At 41.1% G+C, this 14,681-nt stretch overlaps 2 protein-coding genes across 3 annotated transcripts in view; one reads left to right on the top strand and one right to left on the bottom strand.

Moving 5' to 3' along the window:
- The window catches only part of DMC1 (DNA meiotic recombinase 1), a 38,911-nt gene extending 30,709 nt beyond the window's left edge, over positions 1 to 8,202 (top strand). For both annotated transcript variants that reach the window (XM_021687669.1, XM_021687670.1), the window contains 2 exons: positions 2,391 to 2,507; positions 8,133 to 8,202. In XM_021687669.1, coding sequence (XP_021543344.1) covers positions 2,391 to 2,507; positions 8,133 to 8,202 — 187 coding nt within the window. The remainder of the gene's footprint in view (positions 1 to 2,390; positions 2,508 to 8,132) is intronic.
- On the bottom strand, positions 1,804 to 1,986 carry LOC110578153 (60S ribosomal protein L39-like). Its single transcript, XM_044915801.1, has one exon. It carries the CDS (start codon positions 1,957 to 1,959, stop codon positions 1,804 to 1,806), a length of 156 nt encoding a protein of 51 aa, XP_044771736.1. The 5' UTR covers positions 1,960 to 1,986.
- Positions 8,203 to 14,681: the final 6,479 nt, after the last annotated feature.

Genomic DNA, 14,681 nt, shown 5'->3' on the forward strand with positions numbered 1-14,681 from the left:
GTCTCTCTCTGTTAAATAAATTAAAAAATCTTAAAAAAAAAAAAAAAAACCATCTCTAAAAAAAAAAGATTTTATTTATTTATTTGACAGAGAGAGACAGCGAGAGAGGGAACACAAGCAGGGGGTGGGGGAGAGGGAGAAGCAGGCTTTCCGCGGAGCAGGGAGCCCGATGCGGGGCTCAATTCCAGGACCCTGGGATCATGACCTGAGCCGAAGGCAGCCGCTTAACGACTGAGCCACTCAGGCGCCCCTAACCTGTTAGTTTATATTCAGTTCCCTTTATTGATGATTTCAAAGCCTAGGTTTTCTTCTGCATCAACTGGGACGATTATGTGGGGGGTTTCCCCTTTATTCTTTTGATCTGGTATATTACACTGATGAGTTTCCTTTGTTGAACCACTCTTGCATTTCTAAAATAAATCCTACTTGGTCGTGATGTATAATCCTTTTAATATGCTGCCAGATTTGGTTTGCTGGTATTTTGTTGATGCTTTAAAGCACCTAGGCTTTTTTAAAGGATTCACTATTAGGGTTATTAAGAACACTTCACTTCTTGCCAAGTGAGTGTTAGTCCCCTAGTGAATATATCTCTTAAGATGAGTATCAACAATATTTGTAACTACCTTGCAATCATAATATATTTTTTGAATTCAGACATAGTAAAAACTTATCTTTTCTGCATCCTCCTTTAGAAGAATAAACTTTGAGCATCAGTGATAAAGACAAAGCCATTTCCAAAATTATTCTCACTGCAAATTCATAACGAGTGCAAAGTTGAAGGCTTCCAACATACAGTTAATGAACAAGAAGGAGGTTCTCAATCTGTTCTCATTTACATCATGACCTCATAGGGATAATTGGGCATTTCTTATTCATTAGATTAAAATCGTGCTTGGCACATAGTAGGCCATTTTTTTAAAGATTTATTTATTTATTTATTTGACAGCGAGAGAGGGAACACAAGCAGGGGGAGAGAGAGGGAGAAGCAGGCTTCCCGCGGAGCAGGGAGCCCAATGTGGGGCTTGATCCCAGGACCCTGGGATCACGACCTGAGCCAAAGGCAGACACTTAATGACTGAGCCACCCAGGTGCCCCAGTAGGCCATTTTTTAAAAAACATTTTATTTATTTATTTGACAGAGAGACAGTGAGAGAGGGAATACAAGCAGGGGGAGTGTGAGAAGGAGAAGCAGGCTTCCTGCTGAGCAGGGAGCTCAATGTGGGACTCGATCCCAGGACCCCGGGATCATGACCCGAGCCAAAGACAGATGCTTAACGACTGAGCCACCCAGGTGCCCCATAGTAGGCCATTAATAAATATTTCTTTTTTTTTTTTAAGATTTTATTTATTTATTTGAGAAGAGAGAACTTGAGCCAGGGGAGGGGCAAGCAGATACCCTGCTCAGTGCAGAGCCCGATCCTAGGACCCTGAGATCAAGACCTGGGCCTAAGGCACTGAGCCACCCAGGCGCCCCCTAGCCACACTTTACATACTTGGTTGTCAAGGGACATTTCTATCACTGCAGAAAGTTCTGACAGTGCTATGCATGATCTGACAGGTGGGGGAATTCAGTCCTTCACAAATCAGAAACACAACAGCAGTAGAGCCGAAAGGTCTCACATTTATTACTGAACCAACCTACTGGTGCAGAGGCATAGTCACAGAGAAAAATCATTTCCATGATAAGACAAGTCTATGGCCAGGTAGGAAGGATGTTTATAGAATGATAGAACACATGATCTTCATGCAGCTTAATTAAATATGTGTGCCAATTAAGTGTGTCATTTCATGATGTGTGACGCCTTATAGACCCAGCTTGGTTCTTCTCCAGTGCCTCCTCTTGGAGTTGTACCTGATCTTATTACCGGTTTTCATCCGAATCCACTGGGGAATGGGATGATTCTGCTTTTGTTTCTTGGCCAGGAATCGCTTGATTCTGAAAGTCTTGTGAGAAGACATGGCGAGAAGCAGCCAGCCACGCAGAGCAGGATGGTGGCAAAAAAGAGAAAGCAGTAAATATTTCTGATAAATGAATGAATGAATAAATAAATTCAGTCTTTGTATTTTGTAAAGAAGAAAAATTGCTTACCCCCAAGAATTATCCTAAGACAATGAATAACATTTTATTTGTGTTTTTTCCTTTTAAAAAAGCAATCAAAACATGAACTGTACATCATAGGACTCTCAGAAGCCTAAACAGGATGGCAAGGGGGTATAGAGCAGCTCCAATCCATACCCCACTCCATAGTTAACGAACAAGCCTATGCTTGCTTAGAACACACACTTACCCCATCTCCTGCTGTGCTCCACAGAAAAGTTGCCTTATAATTGCAGGTTTTACTGTATATAGTCCCTATGATGAAACCTAAAAAGGTGTTTTATTAATTCAGTTTTCAGGCAGACCCCAAAAAACCCATCGGGGGACACATTCTGGCTCATGCTTCAACAACAAGAATAAGCTTGAGAAAAGGAAGAGGAGAACTGAGAATTGCCAAGATTTATGACAGGTAAATATTTTCTTATTTTTAATCAGTTTCTTGGGCATATGGCATTAAATAGAATTGCCTCTCCTGAGAGGCTGTAATTATACCACTAGCAGATCCTACATGTCTGAATTTCCTTCTCAAAAAGTATTCACTCCATTGGGAAGTCCCTACTATGGATTAGGTTCTAGGGATTCAGGGATTCTGTTGACATATAGACTTGGTCCCTGACCTTCCAAAGCTTACAGTGAAGCTAGATAGCAAAAGAATGATTCCAGTTGAAGTGTGGTCAGTGCAGGGAAGGTATAGAATATGGTAGAGATATATTCTTCTTTCTACTGCCAGGTTTGTTTTTTGGGTTTTGTTGTTGTTGTTGTTGTTGTTTTTAGGTTTCAGTTTAAACATCACTTCCACAGGGAACCTGTCCCTAACCCTTCAGTCTAAGCTGTACCCTATATTATAATTTATATTCTCTCACAGTACTTTACTTATTTAATAAGAATTATAAACAATAAATTTTTACAAGAGACCTACAACACACCAGCTGTTCTAGGTTCTGGAGATAGAGCAGTGACTAAAACAGAAAGACAAGGCCCTGCTCTCATAGAGCTTATATTCTACTGGTAATGATTTATGTGATGCATGCCATCCAGCTAGACAGCAAATACCCCGAGGACAGGGACATGATTCTCTTGCTCACTGCTGTATTCCCTGTACCTGAGACATAATAGATGTACAATATTTGTGATTGACTGATTAGCCAACCCTGAGCAACAGGGCAGATTTGTAATAACTCTGCCCTAGGGAGGAAAAATCAACCAAAAAGAAATCATATGAGCTCTTAATCTGGTTTTTGCTATGAATCACAGTACTTATTATGGGCTGGGGAAAGGGAGTCCCCCAAAGTTGTGGAACAGGAGGGAGAGGGTGTCCCCAAGAGGCAAGGGCCTCTCTCCTTCTGTCAATTAAATAAATAAATAAAATCTTAAAAAAACAAGCAAACAAAAAACACACAGAAGCCAGAGTGATCCCTTGTAAAATTGAGTCAGATCATATCTATCTTCTGCTTAAAACTCTCCAATGGCTCCCCATCTTAACTCCAAATAAAAGCTCGAGTCTCTATAGTGGTTTACTTAGCACTACATGTGTGTCCCTATCCTGTTGCGCTGCTCTCCTCTCACAGCATTGCAACTTAAGTGGGCACTTTGACGTTCTATAAACGTGCCAGGCACAGTTCTACCTTCGGGGCCTTGTACTTGCCTAGAATCATCTTTCCCCACGTAGCCCTCATTCTGGTTATCAATCTCCCCTCCTCTAATCTTTGATCAAATATGACCTTCTCCACAATACCTGTCTAGATCTCCCTATTTAAAATTGCAACTCCTCCCAGTTTCCACACTTCTACTGTCCCTTACCCAGCTCTATTTTTTTCTTTCCCCATAACACTTACCATCTTCTAACATATTACATAATATATTTGTTATGTTCATTATTTATTATCTGTTTCTTCTTCTCCCCAAATATAAGTTCCACAAGGACAGGGATCTTTGTCTATTTTTTTCACTTCTAGATTTCAAGTGCCTACAACAAAGATTTAGCAGGTGCTCAATAAATACTTTCTTAGTGAATGAATGAAAGGCCTTGCCCAGATCACACAATCAATAAAAGATGCAACTGGGATTAGAATCTGTACTGTCTGAATCTAGGGCCAACACTTTTAATCATTACACTATTTCTTTTTTTTTTTTTTTTAAGATTTTATTTATTTATTTGAGAGAGAGAGAATGAGACAGAGAGAGCACATGAGAGGGGGGAGGGTCAGAGGGAGAAGCAGACTCCCTGCCGAGCAGGGAGCCTGATGCGGGACTCGATCCCGGGACTCCAGGATCATGACCTGAGCCGAAGGCAGTCGCTTAACCAACTGAGCCAGCCAGGCGCCCAATCATTACACTATTTCTCAGTTTGTTAAAGATGCTCTATTTTGGACAGTCATAACATCTGCTATAGTTACTGCCGTGGCTTCAACTACTAACTTACACAGATGTAAGAGAAAAACATTTCTTGTTCAGAGAAAACACAAAATTCTCGAGGAATTGAGCAGAAAAAGGTTATCGGAAGAATTCCCAGATATACAAGAGTGACTACAAAAATGAACTAAGCTCTTTCCCTAGAATGTCACTATAGGGGGCGCCTGGGTGGCTCAGTTGGTTAAGCGTCTGCTTTTGGCTCAGGTCATGATCCCACTATAGTTACAGCCTCCCTAAGTAATTATAGCTGGCCCCCAGTCTGCATTTCTCTCTTTAAAACTTTTTTTTAAAAGATTTTATTTATTTATTTGACAGAGAGAGCGAGCACAAGCAGGGAGAGCAGCAGGCAGAGGCAGAGGGAGAAGCAGGGTCTCCACTGAGCAGGGAGCCCGACTCAGGGCTCAATCCCAGGACCCTAGGATCATGACCTGAGCTGAAGGCAGTTGCTTAACCGAATGAGCCACCCAGGCGCCCTGCTCTCTTTAAAACTTTTGAGTGAAGAAAAACCCCATTTATTTTATTCCACTTAGCATATCTGAGATTGGTGGACATTAAAAACAAAGAACTCTACTGAATTCGAAGAAAAAACAAATTTTAAATAATTACCAAGAACTGAAAAGGCACCCAAATGGTCAAGTTTCTGAAGTAATTGTTTTTGATTCTATTTCTAGAACCAAAAAAGCAAACAAATCCCAGTTCAATTTTGCAGATACTTTGCTTGGTCCTCCTCTTTCTCATCTCCTTAGCTTCCTGCCATTTGAAAGTGGCCAACTGAGTATTTTCCATCAAAGCCAAAAGGTTATTTTCTGATTCAGCTCAGGCCTTCTTATCCAGCTTTTGTTTTAGTTTAGGAAGGCCGGCCTTTTTTATAGCCCTTTTGCTGGGGGGGGGGGGGGGGGGGGGGGGGGGCTGCTATTTCCTAAGGGAAGTAACCTAACCCATAGTGTGCTCAGAGTATAGTGCCTAATCTCCACCCCTCTAATAAAACAAACAAACAAAATCAAAAAACAAAAACCAGCTTTGAGAGGCAATAAAGTCTGGTGGTTGAGAACATAAGCTTTGGGGGCGCCTGGTCGGCTCAGTCGGTTAAGCGTTTGCCTTCCACTCAGATTGTGGTCCCAGGGTCCTGGGATCAAGTTCCTCTGGAATCAAGTCTGGCATCGGGCTCCTGGCTCAGTGGTAAGCCTGCTTCTCCTCTGCCTGCTGCTTCCCCTACTTGTGCTCTCTCTCTCTCTCTCTCTCTGACAAAAAAAATAAATAAAATCTTAAAAAAAAAAAGAAAGAACAACAACAACATTGAGCTTTGGAGTCAAATAACTTAGTCTCTCATCCAGCATCTTCATTTACCAGCAATTGTGAACTTGGGCAAATTACTTCTCTCTGAACCTCGATCTTCTCATCTGTAAAATGGGGATAATAATACAGACCCAAGAGTTCTCATAAAGTTAAAACAAAATAATATAAAGGAGACCGACATGTAGTAATTAGTAAATATTTAATAAATGAAAGCTATTAATGTTACTAAACAATCACCAAAACCTGGATATAATAACAGCACAAAATAGCAGTAGCTCTTTCTCTCATGATCAATAATTTTCAAATTTTTATTTCTTGTTTAGCCTTTTACTTGAGTTTTAGATACTCGTTTCCAACTGCTTGCAGAACTCCTCTACAGGACTATCACACAGGTACTTCAAACACAACATACCTAAACCTAACTTTCTTCTTCTCTCTCTCTTTCTCTTTTTTTTTTTTTAGATCTTATTCATTTGTTTGAAAAAGAGAGAGAGCACAATGTGGTGGGGGGGGGCAGAGGGAGAGGGAGAAGCAGACTCCCCACTGAGCAGGGAGGCTGATGCAGGCTTGATCCCAGGACCCGAGATCATGACCTGAGCCAAAGGCAGACACTCAACCAACTGAGCCACCCAGATGCCCCTATTCTTCTCTTTCTTATCTATAACACAAGTATCTATTCCCATATTTTTGTTTATACTATTCCCTCTGCCTAGAATGCCCCCATTTCTGCCTCAAAAGCCTCTTCAAATATTATCTATGAGGCCTTTCCTAATCAACCTCACCGGTATAATGTCTCCTTTCTTTTTCTTTTTTTTTTTTTAAGATTTTATTTATTTATTTGACAGAGAGAGACACAGCGAGAGAGGGAACACAAGCAGGGGAGTGGGAGAGGGAGAAGCAGGCTTCCCGCAGAGCAGGGAGCCCGATGTGGGGCTCGAACCCAGCATGATCTGAGCCGAAGGCAGACGCTTAATGACTGAGCTACCCAGGCGCCCCTAATGTCTCCTTTCTTTAGAGCTCTGTAACATATATATTGACTTTATGAAATTTAGCTTACTTTGCATATTTGTCATACGTCATACATAGTTCACCTGTTAGACTTCTTGAGAGTAGGGACTCAGTCCCATTTTTGTGAAATCTGTAGGGTTTAGTACATACTAACATATGATTTTCACAAGTTGAAAACATGACTTTCTTGCAAATAAATATAAAATAAACATGTGTCAAAGACTTGATTCAACTCAAGTAATGAAGAAACTGATTCAAAGGATAATTTGAAAGAGATTTATTTAGTCAATCAAAGGAATGCTGAAATAAATTTGCTAATAGATGAAAAACTGGTTAATATAAGGCAATAAATTGTAACATTTGAAGTTGTTTTTTCTACTAGAGGGAAATCAATTGCTTCTCTACACAATGAAATTCATTTCCAGTGCTATAGACTGGAATCATCTGAATCACCCTCAGACAAGAATCACCTGCATTGCTCTCAGTTTTCCACAAATTAACCTCTACTCCTACAGTGTTGTAGAATAAAGTAAAAGGTGAAACCTAAAAGATCATATAATCACATACAAATATAAAATGTCAAAGATTTTATTTAAGTCATTAATTAATGCAGGAACTAATAAGATTTTATAATCAGATCAAAGAAAAAATCAAATTAACACACATATGGAGCCAAATAAGGAATGCTAAAATGAATTAGAAATTGATCAAAAACAGGTCAATATCCATAGGACAAGAATCAATTGCATTCCTCCTCATACAATTTACATTTCTATGGACAAGAATAATTTGTATTACTCATGGTTACCTACAACTTGCAGAGTTGTCAAGTAGCTCAAAGACAACGAAAAGCAGAGTCCTCACAGAATTGGGGAACCTGGAAGGATGTGCTGGGCAACCTATTTTTCCACTGAAGGTACTTGGCAATCTTTTAGTTCACTTCAGAGACTTTCACAATTTTGCCCTGCATTGGCCTAGTCAGCAGAAACGTGCACCGCCCCCTTTTGACCCAGACCCCTGAAGGCCTGCCACACTGTTGCCTGAGAGTATACTGGAAGAATACCCAGTTATTCCTTCTGCCTATTTCCAAGTTTGGGATCATTTTTCTTGACATTCAGAACCTTAGAAATGCAAGTTGTTCAGTGTTTGTGAGGGTTGGTAATCCTTGCAGGTAAATTCTATAGTCCATATTTAGCTGTAGCAACTCTGAAATGTCTCTGGAGACTCAGACTGATAGGGGTGTGATGCCTGTGACATGAATATGGTATTTATAGAAATAGAGCTTTTTTTAAACTTCTGTTCCCTTGTATTCTGTTAGCCCTGAGATGCCTGAAAACGAAGCCACCTTCGCAATAACTGCTGGAGGGATTGGGGATGCCAAGGAGTAGGCGGCGAATTGATGCAGATTGTTTCTTAGTGCTTATTAGGAGCTGAAGAAATGGAAGAGCAGTCTCAAATTTCAGACCTTGAAGTAAGAGTTTGTTTTTTTCACATGTTATTACAGGAAAGTCAACAAAAGGAATTTAAATCTTATATTTATCCTAAAAGTCCCTGATGTATAATCACTATACATTTTATGTCAATTCAGGAAAAAAAAAAATATATATATATATTCATACATGTGTATATATGAATAAAGCTATTGAAAACTAATTGGGAAGGGGTACCTGATCCTATCACTTTAGCTGTCCAAAGTCAGCCACTAAACAGAAAATCTAAGAGCCCAGAAATGCACCATTCTCCTATCATTTCCCCTTGAACACTTACAGAAGTGGACACACTTCCAAAAGAGGGGAAGCCATTTACAGGACACACAAAAAAGCTTTTTTTATTTACAGCATCAAACTGTACATTCACCTCTATAGCAATGGAAAAGAAATATTAAATTAAACTAAATTTTAACCATTTGACTTTGACAAGTTGAAATTACTTTTAAAAAATGTATTTCTGGGCGCCTGGGTGGCTCAGTTGGTTAAGCCACTGCCTTCGGCTCAGGTCATGATCCTGGAGTCCCGGGATCGAGTCCCGCATCGGGCTCCCTGCTCGGCGGGGAGCCTGCTTCTCCCTCTGACCCTCCCCCCTCTCATGTGCTCTCTCTTTCTCATTCTCTCTCTCAAATAAATAAATAAAATCTTTAAAAAAAAATGTATTCCTGATTCAAACATATTTTATGGGGTGATAAAGAGGAAGGTAACTAGGAAATTTACAGTTTGGGGTAATCAATGTAGCATGAGTTTTATATTTTAAGTTTGGGGTAGAGAATTCAAAATATTTTTTAAAAATATTAAAGTTAATTTACATGTAAAATTTCTGAACACTAAATTTAGAAATGTGCAAAAGAATATTGTTTTTTTCTGTTAAACAAAAATAAAATCTAGTTTTCAGAATGAATGTATGATAAAAGTATTTCAAAATTAAAATACTAATAATATTTATAATGACAATCTTTATAGACCTCAAAAAGATTTCATCTCTTACGTTGCATCACCTTGTATGAAAATGCAAGTATTGAAAGTACCATTTGTTACAAAAGATATTTGATTATCCATTCTCATTCACTCAGCAACGCTTAGAGCTAAAAAATAGACAAGGAAAGTATGGTTCCTGACCCCAAAGAATGTGTACACTAGTTAAGAGAAAATACTAATATTTATGAAAGAATGAAAGAGAGCAAATGATTATTTAATTAATTTATCAGTAGTGTGGTCTTGGATTATAGGATTCCAAAAGTGGGAGAGGAAAGGTTAAGCTGTGGGACAGCATGTGCAAAGGCAGAGAAGCTGGGATTTGGAAACAGAGACCAGCCTGACAAGCAGAAATTGTTCAGTGTGGGGTACTGGGAAATAAGAGCTTTTTTTTTGTTTTTACTTTTTTTATACCACAGAAGCTGTTTTCTGAAGAAGCAGAGATAAGTCATCTAGGAGCAGATTTTCTGTATTCAGCAAAGTCACTTAAATGACTTCTTTTGGTATACAAATATAAATGCATACTTTTTGTCCTGGGGAAGGGAAGATTTTGTTACTTGATAAAAGCTGAGCAACAGCTAAAGATTCCCTGGTATGCAGAGCACTAGAGGGCAATGGACTAATTTATATAGGAGCCCGGAGCCTTTTGGTAGGAAAGGAAATATAAGTCCCAAGATTTGAGATTCAGAAAAATTTTCTGGATTAAATTGAGTAACCCCCTTACCAATGAGAATTTACCGAGAGGTGGGCAGTAGGTTTGGAAACCAGCGCCTAATCCAAGGGCCTACCGTTCCGTGGGGAGGCTAGTTATAATATGGCATGTAGCTAAAGCCGGAAACCTCTCTGGGTCCAGCTACTCTATGTGTCCTGCTTTGGAGAACAGTAGCTGAGAACAGTGAACTAAGAAGCTGTAACCTTGGGGCCCAACTTTGGGACAGCACAGCAGATTGTGCGGTGCCCATGGAACTCTGCTAGGCCAGGGTTCAATATGCTGGGGCTTTCCAGTCCTCCCCCTCCTCTCACTCCTGAAACAGCTCTCACTCCTTATTCTAAGAGGGACAGAAAAGCTAAAAAACGAGATTTTTTTGGTCAGGACTCTTTTGGTTGCAAGCCACAGAAACTCAAAGTAGCAAATGGAAGATAGGAATTCATTGGCTCATGAAACCAAAAAGTCCAGAAGTAGTGCTGACTTTAGCCACAGATGGAGCCAAGATCTCAAACAGCATCATCAGGACCTGCCTCCTTTTCGGGTTCTGATCATTTCCATGCTGCTCTTGTTCGCAGACAGGCTTTCCCCACATAGTAGCCAAGATGCTGCTTGAGGCCCTAGGCTTACATCCCACTAAGTTAGAAAACCCACTAGAAAAAGCATGCCTTTTTCCTCCATAGATTATTCATTCCGTGGAAAAAAACAAACAAACAAAGACTATCAAATGAGAACAGAGGTTATTTACTCAGAGTTTGCTACAGCAAGAGAGTCAGTGACCTCTATTTGCTTTTCATAGAGACTCAAAGGCAGGCAGAGGAATGGGAAAGCTTTATAGTAGAAGAAGGAAAGGCTTTAGATGTGTTCTGATTGGAAGTTGTTGGCATGGGGCAGCTGGAGGATTAATCTGATGGAGACATAGAAAATGGATAAAGGAAATAACACTGGCATCAGGGAGACATTTTAGGAAACAGTTACAAAAATTAAACTGTGAGATGGTAAATACTGGGACTGGAGTAGCAGTGAAATAGACATTTCAAGAAGGTGGTTAAGAATTGGTGTGAGATTGAATAAAAACAGAAGAGTCACAGGTGACTATTGACAAAGTTCTCTAACCTATGAAAGGAGATTATATTTGTATGATGATCAGGAATGAGGAAGTGGCTAATAGAGATTAGGGCTTTTACCTGGGAAGGTTTGTGTATTAGTTTTCTTGGACTGCCATAACCAAATACCATAAACTGGATGGCTTAAACAACAGCATTTTATTGTCTCACAGTTCTGGAGGCTATAAGTCCAAGGTCAAGGTTGGTTCCTTCTGAGGTCCATGAGGGAGAATCTGTTCCCTGCCTCTTCCATAGTTTCTGCTGGTTTTCTGGTGACCTTCAGCATTCCTTGGCTTGTAGAAGAATCACGCCATCTCTGCCTTCATCTTCACATGACATTCTTACTATGTGTATGTCTTTGTGTTCAAATTTCCCCCTTTTATAAGGATACCAGTCATGTTGGATTAGATGCCCACCCTACTCTAGTGTGACCTCAATTTAACTAATTACATCTATAATGACCTTATTCCAAAATAAGGTCACATTCTGAGGTATTAGGGGTTAGGACTTCAATGTATGAATTTTTTTTTTTAAAAGATTTTCTTTATTAATTTATTTGAGAGAGAGAATGAGACAGAGAGAGAGAGAGCATGAGATGGGGGAGGGTCAGAGGGGGAAGCAGACTCCCTGCTGAGCAGGGAGCCCGATGCAGGACTCGATCCTGGGACTCCAGGATCATGACCTGAGCCGAAGGCAGTCGCTTAACCAACTGAGCCACCCAGGCGCCCCTCAATGTATGAATTTTAGTGGGGACAGGGACCATAGCAGTTAGTAAGAATCAGGTAAAGTCAAGGGTCAAACATTGTTGGCCCGTAACCTCCTCAGGAGCTTCCCAGGGGTAATCTGAAATCAGCCCCCATGGGTGGAGGACAGGGAGAGACTGAAGAAAGAGGCAGACCCCTCTCTTGGTGGGTGGCCATTTTAATAAGCAAAAGGAACTTACATATGAGGCTTGTCTCAGGCAGCAGCAAGACAAGTTTGGATCCCTGCACCCGCCCACCAAATCTTAAAAGTTTATGGAGAGGCCTTAACTGGGTTCAGTCACATTGAGAAGACCAAGAACACCGTACAGGTGTTCTCAACACCACACTATCTCAAGTCTATCCTTAGAAAAATGGGAAAGACAAGTGAAACCCATACTCTAAGGATGGGGGAGGGGGTAAGGAGCTCCGATTGCCTGAGTCTAGCTCACAGGTCAACAGGCATTCATGTCTTCTCAGTGACCTCCCCTAACAAACACCAGGATGCACAAGACACAATCTGTACTCAATACAGGCTACAGTCAGAAACATGTAAGTCAAGATCTAGGGAAACCTAGTATCTACTTAGAAAATGAAGAGGGTGAAATAGAATATTTCTACCACTCCTTTCTAACTTTCCTGTTCAATCATTCCTTAAACAGAAAAGAAAAAAACAAGGATAGAAAGCCCGATTAGAATAGGGTGGCCAAGCCAAAAATAGGGAATACAATAGACTAGACACCTGAGAAGGGATATCTTTTTATGGCGAAAAGAGGGATTGGGACCTTGGACACCAAGCTGCACCAGGTCAAGTCTTCTTCACCTGACTCTGGCTTGGATATAGTGAATGTTTATCATTTTTTTGGTTGTACAGTTTCCATTTTTCTATTATAATAACACTCTGGTTTTCTTTTAAAGAGTTATCTCTCCCCAATTCATGTAGTCTATCCTGAGACATTGGATACTGAGTGATAGTTGCAAGGATTGAAACATGGGTTAGAAGCCACTCATTTGTACAGTGACAGCAGGGTGGCTGAGCCAGCAGCAGTGGCGGTGACCTGGCAGTCTGTTCCTGCTGCTAGACTGCAGGTTTCTGACTCCTCAACTGCAGTGTTGTTCAAACTCCTGTCCATCCCTGGGGTGGTTTTCCAGCCTCCTGCCAACTCAATGACTCCTAATGTCCTTCTGACAAATTTTCCTTTGCTTCAGCTAGCCAGAGTTGGACTATACATACTACTTGCAATCTAGAACTCCAACCAAGGCACAGAGAAAGTGATTCCCAAATGCTGCTTCAGGGAAATGGAGAAAAAAGAAGCCAGGAAGGGCTTGCTTAACACCCAGATGAAAGATTCCTTATTATTCATACTCTTCATATATTCTTCTATACCAGTCTTTTTTGTTTTGTTTTGTTAAGTAGGCTCCATGCACCGTGTGGAGCCCCATGCAAGGCTTGAACTCATGACCCTGAGATCAAGACCTGAGCTGAAGTCAAAAGTCAGACACTTGGGGTGCCTGGGTGGCTCAGTCGTTAAGCTTCTGCCTTCGGCTCAGGTCATGATCCCAGAGTCCTGGGATCGAGCCCCGCGTCGGGCTCCCTGCTCTGCGGGGAGCCTGCTTCTCCCTCTCCCACTCCCCCTGCTTGTGTTCCCTCTCTCACTGTGTCTCTCTCTGTCAAATAAATAAATAAAATCTTTAAAAAAAAAAAAAAGTCAGACACTTAACCTACTGAGCCACCCAGGTGCCCCAGTCTTTAATATATTAAAAGGAAATTTGGGGGATGCCTGGGTGGCTCAGTCGGTTAAGCATCTGCCTTTGGCTCAGGTCATGATCCTAGGGTCCTGGGATCGAGTCCTGCATCGGGCTCCTTGCTCAGCGGGGAGCCTGCTTCTCCCTCTGCCTGCCACTCATCCTGCTTGTGCACTCTCTCTCTCTCTCTGATAAATAAATAAAATCTTTAAAAAAAAAAGGAAATTTGGGATTTTACTTGGCCGAATATAAAAGAAAAACTGAAAATAACGGTGTCTTAAACAAAATCAAGGTTTATATTTCTCTCATTGACAAGTAATGTGAAGCCAGGCAGTCCAGAGATGTTATGGTACCTCTACTTTATCCTAGGGACCCCTACTTTGTCATCAGGTTTCTGTCTTTCTTTTTTTTTTTTTTAAGATTTTATTTATTTATTTGAGAGAGAGAATGAGAGACAGAGAGCACAAGAGGGAAGAGGGTCAGAGGGAGAAGCAGACTCCCTGCTGAGCAGGGAGCCCGATGCGGGACTCGATCCCGGGACTCCAGGATCATGACCTGAGCCGAAGGCAGTCGCCCAACCAACTGAGCCACCCAGGCGCCCAAGGCTTCTGTCTTTCTGCTTGACCATTCTCGCTCTTGGTTTCCATCCTCAGGGTCACTTTATGGCCTAAGATAGTGCTTGGAACTCTTGTCAGAGAAACCAAGCTGGGGGAAGAAAGATGAAAGGCAGAAGGGCAGAAAAAAAAGGTTCCTTCCAGCTGAGTCAACCCCTGTGAAGCAGCCCTCCCACACACTTCTGCTTGTATCTCATTAGCCTGAACTCAGTCACAAAGCCATATCTACACACAAAGAAGTAGGGAACTAGTCTTTTGTTCTAGACAGCAATATGCCCAGCTAGAACTGAGAGTTCTGTAAGTAAGGGGGAAAAGGAGAACAGTTGTTGGGTAAGCAACTAGCAGTCTCTACCACAAAATCTTTTACTTCCTCAGCAAAGACAAACTCATTGAAGGTCTGTTATATACAATGCAGGGCATTTCAGGGGTTTTCTATTTGTACCGGTAGAGCTGGTTGAGGAATATATCAGTTAGGATGCCTTCAGCTGTG

Source organism: Neomonachus schauinslandi, chromosome 5, assembly GCF_002201575.2.
Source record: "Neomonachus schauinslandi chromosome 5, ASM220157v2, whole genome shotgun sequence".
Lineage (NCBI taxonomy): Eukaryota > Metazoa > Chordata > Mammalia > Carnivora > Phocidae > Neomonachus > Neomonachus schauinslandi.